The following is a 13,545-nucleotide window of genomic DNA, read 5'->3' on the forward strand; positions in this document are numbered from 1 at the left end:
GACAAAAAATCTGACAAAAGCAGCAACAACATCTGAATTTTGGTTCAGTTAATTAGCTTAAAAAAGGTCTCATATCAGGGTTTTACTACTCTTGTGAGAACATTTTGTTGCACACACACACACACACATTTTGTTTCTGTGTCAACCCTCCTCATCACAACACAGGCCCTGTTAGTGTGTGTGTGTGCTTCGCATCATTCAGGGTCACCTTTAGACGAGCTAGCTCAGACTGCAGGGCTTAACAGTATCAGTGTGTGTGTGTGTGTGTGTATGTGTGTGTGTATGTGTGTGTGTGTGAGAGAGAATGTATTTGATATGAGGTATGGATGCTGGTGTTTGTGTGTGCTCCCTCGCTGCGGGCAGAATCATCCCTCCGTCTTTATTCAGCCTCAGTTCTCTCACCTACTATAGGAGGTAAAATATAAGTTGTGTTATTCGTCCGACGATTCGACAGATCAGCCACACAAACACGCTTCCTCACTGACGGCCGCAGGCTGAGCAAAGCACCCCAGATGTCCCTCTGACCGGAGACGCTCTCCAGCTCCTCCTGGAGGACTCCGAGGTGTTCCCAGACCAGATGAGATCTATAATCCCTTCAGTGTGTTCTGGCTCTGCCCCGGGGCCTCCTACCAGCTGGACCAGGAGGATCCTGATCAGATGTTGAACCACCTCAACATGAAGGAGCAGCGGCTCTACTCCGAGCTCCCTCCAGATGTCTGACTCCTCCCCCTATCTCTAAGGCTGAGCCCAGACACCCTACAGAGGAAACTCATTTCAGACGCTTGTATCTGTGACCTCATTGTTTCAGTCACTACCCAGAGCTCATGACCATAGGTGAGGGTTGGGACGCAGATGGACCAGGAAATGGAAAGCTTTGCCTTCTGGTTCAGCTCCCTCTGAACCATGAAAAGTCAGGGGCAGTGCCCGCATACCTGCAGACGCTGTGCCAAACTGCCAATCCATTTTATGCTCCACTCTACCCTCACTCATGAACAAGACCCCAAGATACCCTGAGATAATAAAACAGATACCGCCCAGGCCTAATAGGCTCGTAGAAATAGATAGGTACAATTTTTTAATTGATGTTGGACAAGCTCTCATGAATAATTCACATTAGTCTGAAAAGACCTCAGAGTCACTGCTGATATAGTCTACAATTATTAAAAAATAAAATCAGTCAGTCAGTTAGTTGTAATAGTGAGAAAATAAATCAACAATAATCAAAAGATTAAAACATTTTAAAGTTAAGCACCGAATTTTGTTTCCAGTTTCTCCAATAAGAGGATTCAGACCTGATGACAACGCTAGACAAAAGGTCATGGTGTCAGAGCTTTAGATTGACGGGTGTTCTCCTTCGTTCTCCTCAGGTCACTCTCAGGTCGAATCGTGGGAGGAGTTTGGTGGTTTTTCACCCTCATCATCATCTCCTCCTATACAGCCAACCTGGCAGCCTTCCTCACTGTGGAGAGGATGGTGTCCCCCATAGAGAGCGCCGAGGACCTGGCCAAGCAGACCGAGATCGCCTATGGTACCCTGGACGGAGGATCCACTAAAGAGTTCTTCAGGGTAAGGACACATTTGTTCTTCTTTTGGACTGATACCAATCCATAATCTCTACACTTTGTTTGTGGTGTTGAGGATCGGGCTGAACCCGCCCTAACTCTGCAAAAGATGACAAAAAAGTTTGAATAAAAGCTGTAAAAACAAACCCAATGTAAAACTTGAACTTTTGCCGAAGAGTTCTGGCAGAGTGCTGCCGAGGAGCGTTCTGTGCTTTAAGGTAAAAGCTTGTCCTATGGTAAGATGCCACATATGACACCCTGATCATCTCTTTTTGTCTTCACTCTCTATGTCAGCGGTCAAAGATTGCAGTTTTTGAGAAGATGTGGTCGTACATGCGAAGTGCAGACCCTTCAGTGTTCGTCAAGAACACTAACGAGGGCGTGATCAGAGTCAGGAAGTCGAAGGGGAAGTATGCCTACCTCCTGGAGTCGTCCATGAACGAGTACATCGAGCAGAGGAAGCCCTGTGACACCATGAAAGTGGGGGGAAACCTGGACTCTAAAGGTTACGGAGTGGCCACACCCAAAGGATCGCCCCTCAGGTACACTCTGAATCTCCGGACTGGGGACAGTCCATGTGCGGTTCATGTTGGCGTTCTGTTCTGTCTGTTGTTGTGGGAAATCAGACCAATCAGACCCTCCATGTGCAAATTAATCAACTGATTATAAGCACGTTCTTCCTGGTTTTAAATCAGAGGTAAATTAATGGATAAAATATTCAGTTTCAAGAAAAGATTTAATCAAACAACATGACTGGTCACATGAAACAAACTACATTTTATTTTTCACAGTTTTATAACATATATATGCCAAACGTCTGGGACCTGAACAGCGAGCCTGGCGTGCAGAGGTGTGGACGTACGTCATGGGTTTATGACTTGAGGTTTAACTTAACAATGACTCATCTATAACATATTAAAGGGATACTTTGGATCTTTTGAAGTGGTGTTGTACTTTTCTATAGTCAGTGTGTTACGGTAGATGTCAGTCTGCACGCCACCAGTCTGGAGAAGCAGACAGGAATCCAACATGGCAGCTAAACAGTGAACTGCTGTGGACAGAACCAGCAGCAAGCCACGTGTAAGTGTACATTCATTTTTTCATTTCATTCATTCATTTTCCGTAACCGCTTATCCTGTTATGGGTCGCGGGGGCCTGGAGCCTATCCCAGCTGACACTGGGTGAGAGGCAGTTTCACCCTGGACAGGTCACCAGACTATCACAGGACTGACACATAGAGACAGACAACCATTCACACTCACATTCACACCTACGGACAATTTAGAGTCACCAATTAACTTGCATGTCTTTGGACTGTGGGAGGAAGCCGGAGTGCCCGGAGAGAACCCACGCTGACACAGGGAGAACATGTCAGAGCACCTGGAGGAAACCCACGCTGACACGGGGAGAACATGTCAGAGCACCTGGAGGAAACCAGCGCTGACACGGGAAGAACATGTCGGAGCACCTGGAGGAAACCCACGCTGACACGGGGAGAACATGTGGGAGCACCTGGAGTAAACCCACGCTGACACAGGGAGAACATGTCAGAGCACCTGGAGGAAACCCACGCTGACACAGGGAGAACATGTCAGAGCACCTGGAGGAAACCCATGCTGACACAGGGAGAACATGTCAGAGCACCTGGAGGAAACCCACGCTGACACAGGGAGAACATGTCGGAGCACCTGGAGGAAACCCACACTGACACGGGGAGAACATGTCAGAGCACCTGGAGGAAACCCACGCTGACATGGGGAGAACATGTCAGAGCACCTGGAGGAAACCCACGCTGACACGGGGAGAACATGTGGGAGCACCTGGAGTAAACCCACGCTGACACGGGGAGAACATGTCAGAGCACCTGGAGGAAACCCACGCTGACACGGGGAGAACATGTCAGAGCACCTGGAGTAAACCCACGCTGACACGGGGAGAACATGTCGGAGCACCTGGAGGAAACCCACGCTGACACAGGGAGAACATGTGGGAGCACCTGGAGGAAACCCACGCTGACACAGGGAGAACATGTCAGAGCACCTGGAGGAAACCCACGCTGACACAGGGAGAACATGTGGGAGCACCTGGAGTAAACCCACGCTGACACGGGGAGAACATGTCGGAGCACCTGGAGGAAACCCACGCTGACACGGGGAGAACATGTCAGAGCACCTGGAGGAAACCCACGCTGACACAGGGAGAACATGGAGCACCTGGAGGAAACCCACGCTGACACAGGGAGAACATGTGGGAGCACCTGGAGGAAACCCACACTGACACAGGGAGAACATGTCAGAGCACCTGGAGGAAACCCACGCTGACACAGGGAGAACATGTCAGAGCACCTGGAGGAAACCCACGCTGACACAGGGAGAACATGTCAGAGCACCTGGAGGAAACCCACGCTGACACGGGGAGAACATGTCTGAGCACCTGGAGGAAACCCACGCTGACACAGGGAGAACATGTCAGAGCACCTGGAGGAAACCCACGCTGACACAGGGAGAACATGTGGGAGCACCTGGAGTAAACCCACGCTGACGCGGGGAGAACATGTCGGAGCACCTGGAGGAAACCCACGCTGACACAGGGAGAACATGTCGGAGCACCTGGAGGAAACCCACGCTGACACAGGGAGAACATGTCAGAGCACCTGGAGGAAACCCACGCTGACACAGGGAGAACATGTCAGAGCACCTGGAGGAAACCCACGCTGACACAGGGAGAACATGTCAGAGCACCTGGAGGAAACCCACGCTGACACAGGGAGAACATGTCAGAGCACCTGGAGGAAACCCACGCTGACACAGGGAGAACATGTCAGAGCACCTGGAGGAAACCCACGCTGACACAGGGAGAACATGTCGGAGCACCTGGAGGAAACCTACGCTGACACGGGGAGAAGACAGTAATTTCCAAAGCCGTTAGCTCTGCTCTCTTTAAGGCCAGACTCCATTGAGAAAAATACAGACACAAAGAGACATACAGAGACAACGGTGTTCACTTTCTGTAAGACTGTAAAGCCAAACCCTGTTCTTTTTTCTTAAACGTAACCACATGTGTGTGTGTTGTTGAAGGAAAAAAACATCAGTTGGCGGTGTTGTACCGACGTAGTGCTTTTATTTTGAAAGAGACTGTATCAAACTGTACATTTCCTGTGAAAACAGAAGTGTATTTTGAAAACAGACAATGCATGTAACAGGCTGAAGTTGACACGGCGTCCCAGAACGTCAGCAACCAACAGGAAAGTCCATGACCAAACGTGGACATGTGAAGAGGTCACAGTGAGGATGATGATGGTTTCGTCCACAGCAGGACATTGTTTAGCTTCTGTGTCAAGACTCCTGTCTGCTTCTCCAAACTGGAGGCGTGCCGAGTGACATTTACTGCAGGTAACACACAGACTGTGGATAAAGGCCTCAAATAACCCCACTGAAAAAAAATCCAAACTGTCCCTTCAAGAGACGGAACAGATTCTCAGTGTGGTGTTCAAATTGGAGGATATTTCTTGTTTGACTCTTTAAGTGTTTACTGAAATAGATTCTGACTTGTTGAGGACTTGAAACCCAAAGTTTTGAGTCTACGACCTGATTGGTGACTTGAAAATGGTTAACTTGGTCCCACCTCTGCAGAGCACAGAGCACCGGTTCAAACAGACCGACCCACAGGAGTCCTCAGACGAGGGTCTCAGAGTTCTGTCTTACAGAACTGTCAGTTTACTGTCTGTGTGTCTGTCTGTCTGTCAGTCTGTCTCAGTGTTTCTGTCTCACTGTCAGTCTCTTAATCTGTCTCTGTCTGTCTTGTCTCTCTCTCTCTTGTTTGTCTTTGTCCATATGTGTGTCTGTCTGTCTGTCCGTCTCAGTGTTTCAGTCTGTCTGCCTGTTCCTGATCTGTCGGCCTGTTTACCTGTCTGTTGTCATGTTCTCTGTTCTGCCTGTCTGACTGCGACCTGCCTGTCTCTCTGCCTCTACAGTCATGATACTGACAACCCTACTAACATTCATATCTATCTACCTATCTATCTATCTATCTATCTATCTATCGTTCTGTCTCTAACTGTGCTGCTGTCAGATAAAACACCGCATTAAAGGGATAGTGCACCCCAAAATGAAAATTCAGCCATTATCTACTCACCCATATGCCGAGGGAGGCTCAGGTGAAGTTTTAGAGTCCTCACATCACTTGCAGAGATCCAAGGGGAGAGGAGGTAGCAACACAACTCCACCTAATGGAGGCTGACGGCGCCCCAGATTCAAACGTCCAAAAACACATCATTGAAACCACAAAATATCTCCATACTGCTCGTCCGTAGTGATCCAAGTGTCCTGAAGCCCCGACATAAAAAGTTGTTTGGAAAAACGTCATCTGAACTCTGTTTTTAGCCTCACTGTAGCCTGTAGCTCTGACTGCCTCTCTGGGCACCACGCTCACGTGTGTGCGCTTGCATGCGAGACCAGGAAAGCACGTGAACACACATGAAGGCGGTGCCCATGTCTCATGCAAGCGCACACAAGTGAGCATGTCAGTGGTGTGAACTGGCCGGTCTGAGCTCGACTCAGCGGGCTGATGGTGTCACCTGACACTCAGCTATTAACCCCATTATTCTCACCAGTAGTAAACGGGCCGCGGTGGTAAATTATTAACAACCGTAGTATTTAAAGGCTTCGACATTACGTGTTCTTTTATCTGTAAGTGTTAGCTCACTGTTTTATATGTTTTGGTGTAATTTATTATCGTGCTGCAGCAGCCGCTCCTCCTGCTGTCTGAGCGTCGGGCAGGTGCATCACCTTTACGCACACACAGACACACAAACATGGAGTAGAGACATCATGGCAGAGACAGAGAGGTGAAGATAACGAGCTGACGACAACTACGCTAGTTATTGTGAGTGTAATGAAACCTCCGCGAGGAAAAGTCAATACTTAATCACTACACCTGATCAGCAACATGTTTACATGTAGAAAAGTATCTTAAAACTTACCTGAAGGTCATGTGACCTGTGGTCATGTGACTGCAGGCAGTGAGTCTCCTCAGCAGCAGAGAGCACAGCAGGACTGATACTGATGTCTGTGTTCTTTATTCTTTCTAAACTTCACTCAGTATTGTGACGTCAGGAATATGATTTGTTTTATTGACGTGTTAGATTTGTTTCCAGTCAGACATTGAGTTTATATTGTGACTCTGCCATTTTATTATTACTGTTGCTCTAGAAACATTCGTTATAAAATATTCAGTTTATTCCTGTCCTGAATTTCTTCTTCTTTTTTTAAAATAATTCCTTGTAAACAGTATTACTGACAGTATTAGTTCTCTCAGAATCATCTTCTTTCACATACTCACAAAAATTGGTATTGTAACTGAAATAACCCTGAATCGAATCGGCATCGAACCGAATCACATTGGAAATCAGTGGCGATATCCAGTCCTAGTGTTAAATAAACATGTCTACCTTTGAAAATCCCACCACACAGAGACTTCAGGTCTGCAGTGCATGTTTTTGTTACCATCTTCGTTCAGGAGACGAACCGCAGAAACAGATTATTCGAAGATACAACAACATCTACTGGATGGGTTTTTTTGCATAACATACCTAAACCGAATGGTAGAGATAGCTCAACATATATATATATATATATATATATATATATCTCAATAGATATAGCGACGCAAATGTGCCCCATTAAACTCTGGAGCAGGACGTTAAAGGGTTAAATTGTTGCTGGACACTGTTCTCTGACAGGAAATAACCAACAAACATGTCGGTCGCTCAGTTAAAAGATGAATTTTGTCCAAACTGTTTTTTTTATCTGGCAGCAGCATTTGAAAGTCATGTTTCTTCCCTCCTTTGTTTCAGACGTCAGTGGACTTTGTTCATGTTGTTATCAGATGTTCTGTGAGAGAACATCTTGTTCTCATTCTTTCTGCTTCACATCAGCATTTTACAGCCAACCCAGAGTCAGAGGACGGAAATGAGCTCCGCAGATGAGATTAGTACGCTCAATGTAATCATATGTATGTTCCTCTATGTTGTGAAATTAATCACTGCAGAAAGCGTGTGTGTGTGTGTGTGTGTGTGTGTGTGTGTGTGTGTGTGTGTGTGTGTCCTTACAATATCAATCAGTGTTCCACAGACAGAAAAACAGAACTGAGCAAATTTCTGCCTTTGTATTAAATTGATTTATTGAAACCAAACTCTGAAGTGAAAATCTGTGATGGCAGATATTATAACTACTGCTGAAAGACAAAAAACAAAAAAAACAAGCCCTGGACATTTTTCACCATTTTTTGTAAAGCGAAAGAGACAGTGTTGGTCTTTGTGATCAGTTGCCTAGCAACAGTGTTGTGTTAAACCACTCGAATGCTGAGCATATTGGATAATCACCTTTACACAGCTCATTAGTTCCATTTGAACAGACTCTGTGCTCTCCTCTCTGGGTTGACCGGCTCTCCGTACTAACAGCTGACAATATCGAGTTCTTCATTTCATCGTTTCCACGTATAAACTCTGTCAGCCAGCGTCAGAGCTGCTGCTTCATCTGCTGCTGCAGAGTCACTGAGACTGAAGATGACTGCTGCTGTTTGTTCTGAGTGAGGAGTTTTGTTCCAAAGTGGCATTGTTACCGTTTTTCTTTTGAAAATGTCCGATTGATTGATTTCAACAGAGAAGAGACAACGTTAAGAACAGATGTTATTAAGTTTTGACTAACACTTGTAGTCCAGGTGGGATAAACTACCCCAGTTAGACCGTCCTGAAAACGTGAGTCTGGACTCGATGCTGCTCCGCCTTGTATCCAAAAATTAAAATCCAATCTGGACCAGTCAGGACGTAAGCAGCCAATCAGGGACTGCGTTGTAGTTGATGATGTAAAACGCAGGTCGCAGCTTGCCAGAGTAAACACAGCAATAAGTGAAGTTACTGCAGAAATAAAGTCAATAACGTGTAAACAACAACATGAGTTTGACGCCACTGAGTTTCTCAGGGGAAAAGATGTTTTTTTGGCATTTTTGCACAGTGCTCATTTTGACAGCTATTTTAGATTCAGTCTTACTCTGAAGAGGAAATACTACGAAAATACTAGTCATGTTTATCCTTCATAGATTTAGTCCAGTTTTAATCCACAAAAATTCAAAACATTCAAGTTAACGAAAAATCTAAACAGTTTAGTATTCAAAAACTCAAAATGTTTTAATTAGTGAAAAATAAAACGGTTTAGTCAAATAACATTTAAAATGTTGAAGGTAAAGAAAATTCAAAATGGTTTAGTCAACAAAAATCTATTTCTACTGTTACTGTCTAATGTTACAGCGTGTTTGTAACATGTTCGTTACGCCGATTGGCTGACGGAGTTTGTTAAGTAGTCCCGTCCACTGGAAGTGTTTGGGGTGGATAAACCAGAAGTCGGCCAAATATAAACTCATTCATTGGCCACTGGTTGACAGGAAATGGTTTCATCAGAATTGATGCTGAACTGACTGCTGTCTGATCCTACGGTGGCCCTGAGAGCTCAACTCACTGCAAATTAAGAAAACATGCAATTACAGAGATTGGCTGAAAGTTGCACCACAAGACAACAGAATCTGTTTCTAGGGGACACTAAAACGTGATGCACACAGCCGGGACATGTTTGTTGTTGCCATGGTGTTTGGTTTGTGAAGTTATTGAAGTCTGTTTATGTGTCAGTGGGGAGTTTTTTAGATTATTGGTGAAGACGTTTTCTTGATTTGCTTGTGTTTTGTGTATTCTTGTGTGTTTTCTTAATTGGCAGTGCATTGAGCCCTCGGGGCCACTGTCTGATTCAGGTGATAACTCAGTAATTTGATCGACAGTCACTTCTGGGTAGTCGGCTGGGGAGAAATTTGAAATAGATGAGCTTTACTTCTGTTGTCATTTTCAGCCGTTTAAAGAGGTGGTGGTCCGACAGACGTTTTGGGCCTAATTAAGTGATTTGTTCCGAACATAGAGACGTGGTTATGATGCTGTAACTATGAAAAACCTGAACATATCGCAGGTAATTCTTAAACACAATCTTTAATTAAGCTGTTAGCAGGGGCCAAGCTAGACTCTCAGCTCCGTTAATTTACCATTAATTTAATCTATGCCTAATGTGTCTCCTAAAACATACAGTGAAGCCACTCTGTCGGCCAAACAGCAGCACTAAATAGCCTAGTGTTAGCCCAACTAACACAATGCCAGTGGCCTCAAATCAGTTTTTCCTTTGTTTACTGAAAGTGAAATGAGAAATAAAGCTTACTGCTCACAAAATGCTTCCCACAAATTCAGTCATGAGGACCAGGCCACCATGATTTCCCAACACCTGACACAGTAGAGCCCTCGTCTTTTTGAGAAATACAGGTCGCTGTTCTGTCCCTGATCTCCTCCTTTTTCAGACACTGAGGCTGCTGTCAGCCCTAGAGCGGTCTCCTCTGGTCTGAATCAGGGACTCATGTTGTTCCAAAGTTGTATAATTGCCTAGAGTTGGTTGGTGTTCTCACGGCAGCATTTACAAGAGGACCAGATCAAATGCCTTGTGTGAGAAAGCTGCTCTTGATTGGTCAGAATTTCCATGTGGGAAAAATCCAGGAAGTAAAGCAAACGTTGAAGAAGAGTACACTTGCAAGATAAATGTGACACTTTCTAATGTCACAATGGAGGGACAACTACGCAGGTTGATTTTAGCGCTGCTCATCGTGGACTATATTGCTGTCATTGTTCATTTTAGTCAAAGCATACAGTTTGAAAACGAGGCAAACGCGGCTCCAACTAGAAAACAATGTTTTGATGCATTGGATGTGCTGAATGTGCATATTAAGGCAGTACAGGAGGAGGTGCACATTAATAATCCTCCAGGACTGTAACATGCTCATGTTTAACCCAAACAATGTGTCATGTGACTGCAGTTGCTTCACATCCAGGTCGCAACACCTTCTCACCACAAACCAACCGCACCAGAGTTCCTTTGGAACCGGACTGAGACCACCTCTTCAAGAAGGTCTCGGTCCGGTTGGTTTGGTGTGTTCACACCTGCACAAACGCACCGCACTGAGGGGGCAAACACACTGCAGTTAGATTAAACTGAACCAAACAGGGCAGGTGTGAACGCATCCAACGTCCAGCGCTGTCTTTGAGCATGTTTGCTCTTTGCAGAAATGTGAAAACCTAAACCCCTCTCCACTTCTCATATACAACAAGATGTAACTATTTTCTCTCGGTATCTCAGTTGTTCCTCATCTGCGTTTGCTCAGAGCTGTGTAATTGTATGCAAGCGATGCAGAACTTTTCTACCCAGAAGTTATTGTTAACAAACATTGTGAATCAGTCTGTTTATGCCAACCGTATCGTATCACCACACGCCTCAAGTTCATAAATAGTTGGACATCGCCGGTTTTGGTCTTTCTTAAATTTACAGCTTCAAGTTGACTTTTTTTCAAACAATGTTGGATCCAAATCAGTTCTTGATTGTTTATTTTCGTGTAACAATTCACTTCAGAACAAAACTCTTCTTTTGCTGTAGCCATCATCTCATTGATTATTGTTATCATCTCCTCACACTGAAGTTATACTGGTTTGCTCATCACTGATCATTTTATAATTTCTTTGCTTTGATCATCACGGCTATGTAAAGAGGAACAACAGCCAATTGCTGGGTACTGGTGTCATTTGTAGGGAAAAACAACATGGTAGGTCAAAGTGTAAAAGATAATTTGGTACCTGATGTTATTTCATATTCCTGTTGGAATTTTTGTCCAAATATTTGACTGTTGTTCCTCCTTTATTCATCAGGTAATGAATGGAAATTAATGCAAGTGGAGGATTGCTGCGCAGACGTCAGTAACAGGATACGTTTGCTGTTTTTCAATCCAGACTGTTTTAAAATGTTGTTTTCCTTCACTAGTGTAGAAACTAATCCTGCTGCAGCTTATCACCGGACACAGTACAAACAGTTTTCCATCCATCGATCCATCCACATGTCACAGCTGAGAAAAACTCCCTCCAGCTCCTCCTGGAGGACCCCAGGTGACCCTAGACCAGCTGGGACACATAGTCCCACCAGAATGTCCAAATGTTACCCGTGGATGTCCTCCCAGTCTGTCGTGCTTGGGACTTGTCCAGAGAAAGACTCCCATGAGAGATTCTTTCTAGGATTCTCCTGATAGCTTCTCTGACTATGAAGCAGAAGTGATTTAATCTGGACCTCCTCCCGAATCATCAGAGTCCTTCCTTTATCAAGCAGGGTGATGTCAGCCATCATGCTGACTCACTTCGTCCTTGCTGTTTTACGAACAATCTCTTTAAATCTTTGCATTATAGCTTAACGCCGTCTACATGTTTAGGAGGAAAACACGGAATGGTGATTGTTTGGTCTGTGACGTAATAGGTCAACAGGAAAAAGGTCCAATACTAACAAGCTGAAAGGGGGCATATCTCCACCTATCGTAGAGGAGTCGCACATACTTGGCTCAATAAATGGATTCCCCTCCCGTGCTTGTATACTGGGACAAGGACAGTAGGCCAGTTAGATGTCCTCGTCCAGCTGGGACTGTAGCTCCACTTCACTGGGACTGGAAACGCACTGATTGAATCCAAAAACCGTATTAATGCAGCAAAGACGGATCACTCTAAGAAAAGGAGTTTGGTTCCAAAGACAATACTGAAGTGCGTGAAAGTGAGTCAAACTATCGTCTTCACGCACTGAGTCTTTTCACCCTGAGAAAGGTGACAGTCTAAGAGCTAGTTATCAGTTCCAGGTCCATTATGTCCAAACATTGCCCGCAGCCCCTTAACTTTCAGCTTTTCTTTGATGAGACAACAAAGTGGTGATGGTTTCTAAGATGCTTTTTCTTTGACTATGGGAGTGACCTGACCGGTAGGTGCTCACCTGTGAGCACCAGTCTGAGCCTTTTCCAGGATCTGATCCTGGTATCAATGTGTTTCCATGAAAACGTCAAGCAAATTTTTAGCACACTTTTGAAATGTTGCAAAAAACAAACATGAATAAGGCGTGTTTCCATCAGCTGTTTTTAAGTGAATAAACTAGGCTACCCTAAGCGTAGTTTGGTCAGAGGGTGGCAGTATCGGCGGTGCTTTACACATGGCCGTATTCGACCAGTGAACAGAGCAGAAGTAGAGGTTAAGAACTCAAAACTAAACAAGGTTGCAAAAAGGTCATCTTGGCCATCACTCCAGCTATGAAAGAAAAATGGAAAGAGGTTTCTAAGAATTTGTTTCAGTTGGGCAAGTTTTATTCTGAGGTGACCCCAGAATTGTGTCTCTGCTTCTTGCAGATGATGTCGTTCTGTTGGCATTATCACACCGTGACCTCCAGCATGCACTGTGACGGTTTGCAGCTGAGTGTAAAGGGCTGCACCAAACATGTCATAGTGAAGAGGGAGCTGAGCCAGAAGACAAAGCTCTTGATTTACTGATTCACTGACGTCCCAACTCTCACCTATAGTCATGAGCTCTGGGTAGTGACCCAAAAAAAAGAGATTGTGGATACAAGCGTCTGAAATGAGTTTCCTCTGTAGGGTGTCTGGGCTCAGCCTTTGAGATAGGGGGAGGAGTCAGACTTACGGAGGGAGCTCAGAGTAGAGCCGCTGCTCCTTCACGTCGAAAGGCGTCGGTTGAGGTGGTTCAACATCTGGCCAGGATCCTCCTGGGCGTTAGAGGTGTTCCAGGTACGTGCCACTGGTAGGAGGCCCCGGGGCAGACCCAGAACACACTGGAGGGATCACATATCTTGTCTGGTCTGGGAACGCCTCGGGGTCCTCCAGGAGGAGCTGGAAAGCGTTGCTGAGGAGAGGGATGTCTCGAATATTTTGCTCAACATTCTGCCGCTGAGACCGTGCTTCGGATAAACGGTTGAAAATGGATGGATGGGCAAGTTTGAATCGCTCACATGTCAGCTAGTATTGGCCACGTTTCATGCCATCTGGAAACACAGACAAATTGAAAGAGTGATTCTAATGCACGGGAATAGACCAA

General features: G+C 45.3%; 2 protein-coding genes across 7 annotated transcripts in view; one reads left to right on the forward strand and one right to left on the reverse strand.

Annotated features, from left to right (window-relative positions):
- gria1b (glutamate receptor, ionotropic, AMPA 1b) overlaps nucleotides 1-13,545 on the forward strand; it is a 105,539-nt gene that overhangs the window by 76,083 nt on the left and 15,911 nt on the right. For 5 of the 6 annotated variants that reach the window (XR_007450647.1, XM_049592663.1, XM_049592664.1 and 2 more), the window contains exons 14-15: nucleotides 1,368-1,566; nucleotides 1,857-2,104. Coding sequence is in view for 5 of the 6 variants with exons in the window: in XM_049592663.1 (XP_049448620.1) it covers nucleotides 1,368-1,566; nucleotides 1,857-2,104 (447 nt within the window). In the remaining variant the exon portion in view is untranslated. Of the gene's footprint in view, nucleotides 1-1,367; nucleotides 1,567-1,856; nucleotides 2,105-5,424; nucleotides 6,741-13,545 lie in introns of those variants that run through there. The other variant, XM_049592667.1, reaches the window with a different exon arrangement.
- Nucleotides 3,124-4,523, reverse strand: LOC125898775 (uncharacterized). The gene is made up of 5 exons (XM_049592719.1): nucleotides 4,128-4,523; nucleotides 3,776-3,907; nucleotides 3,339-3,602; nucleotides 3,207-3,294; nucleotides 3,124-3,162 (listed from the first exon to the last, which is right to left on the reverse strand). Exons 1-5 carry the CDS (start codon nucleotides 4,247-4,249, stop codon nucleotides 3,154-3,156), a joined length of 615 nt encoding a protein of 204 aa, XP_049448676.1. The 5' UTR covers nucleotides 4,250-4,523; the 3' UTR covers nucleotides 3,124-3,153.

Source organism: Epinephelus fuscoguttatus, linkage group LG12 (assembly GCF_011397635.1).
Source record: "Epinephelus fuscoguttatus linkage group LG12, E.fuscoguttatus.final_Chr_v1".
Taxonomy (NCBI): domain Eukaryota; kingdom Metazoa; phylum Chordata; class Actinopteri; order Perciformes; family Serranidae; genus Epinephelus; species Epinephelus fuscoguttatus.

What these genes read in the sequence shown, in the direction of transcription:
- LOC125898775 (XM_049592719.1), bottom strand. Translation starts at nt 4,249, where the DNA reads ATGTTCTCCCTGTGTCAGCGTGGGTTTCCTCCAGGTGCTCTGACATGT. An exon ending in TCAGCGTGGGTTTCCTCCAG is followed by an intron (nt 3,603 to 3,775) that starts GTGCTCCATGTT and finishes GGTTTCCTCCAG; the next exon opens with GTGCTCTGACATGTTCTCCC. An exon ending in TCAGCGTGGGTTTCCTCCAG is followed by an intron (nt 3,295 to 3,338) that starts GTGCTCTGACAT and finishes GGTTTCCTCCAG; the next exon opens with GTGCTCTGACATGTTCTCCC.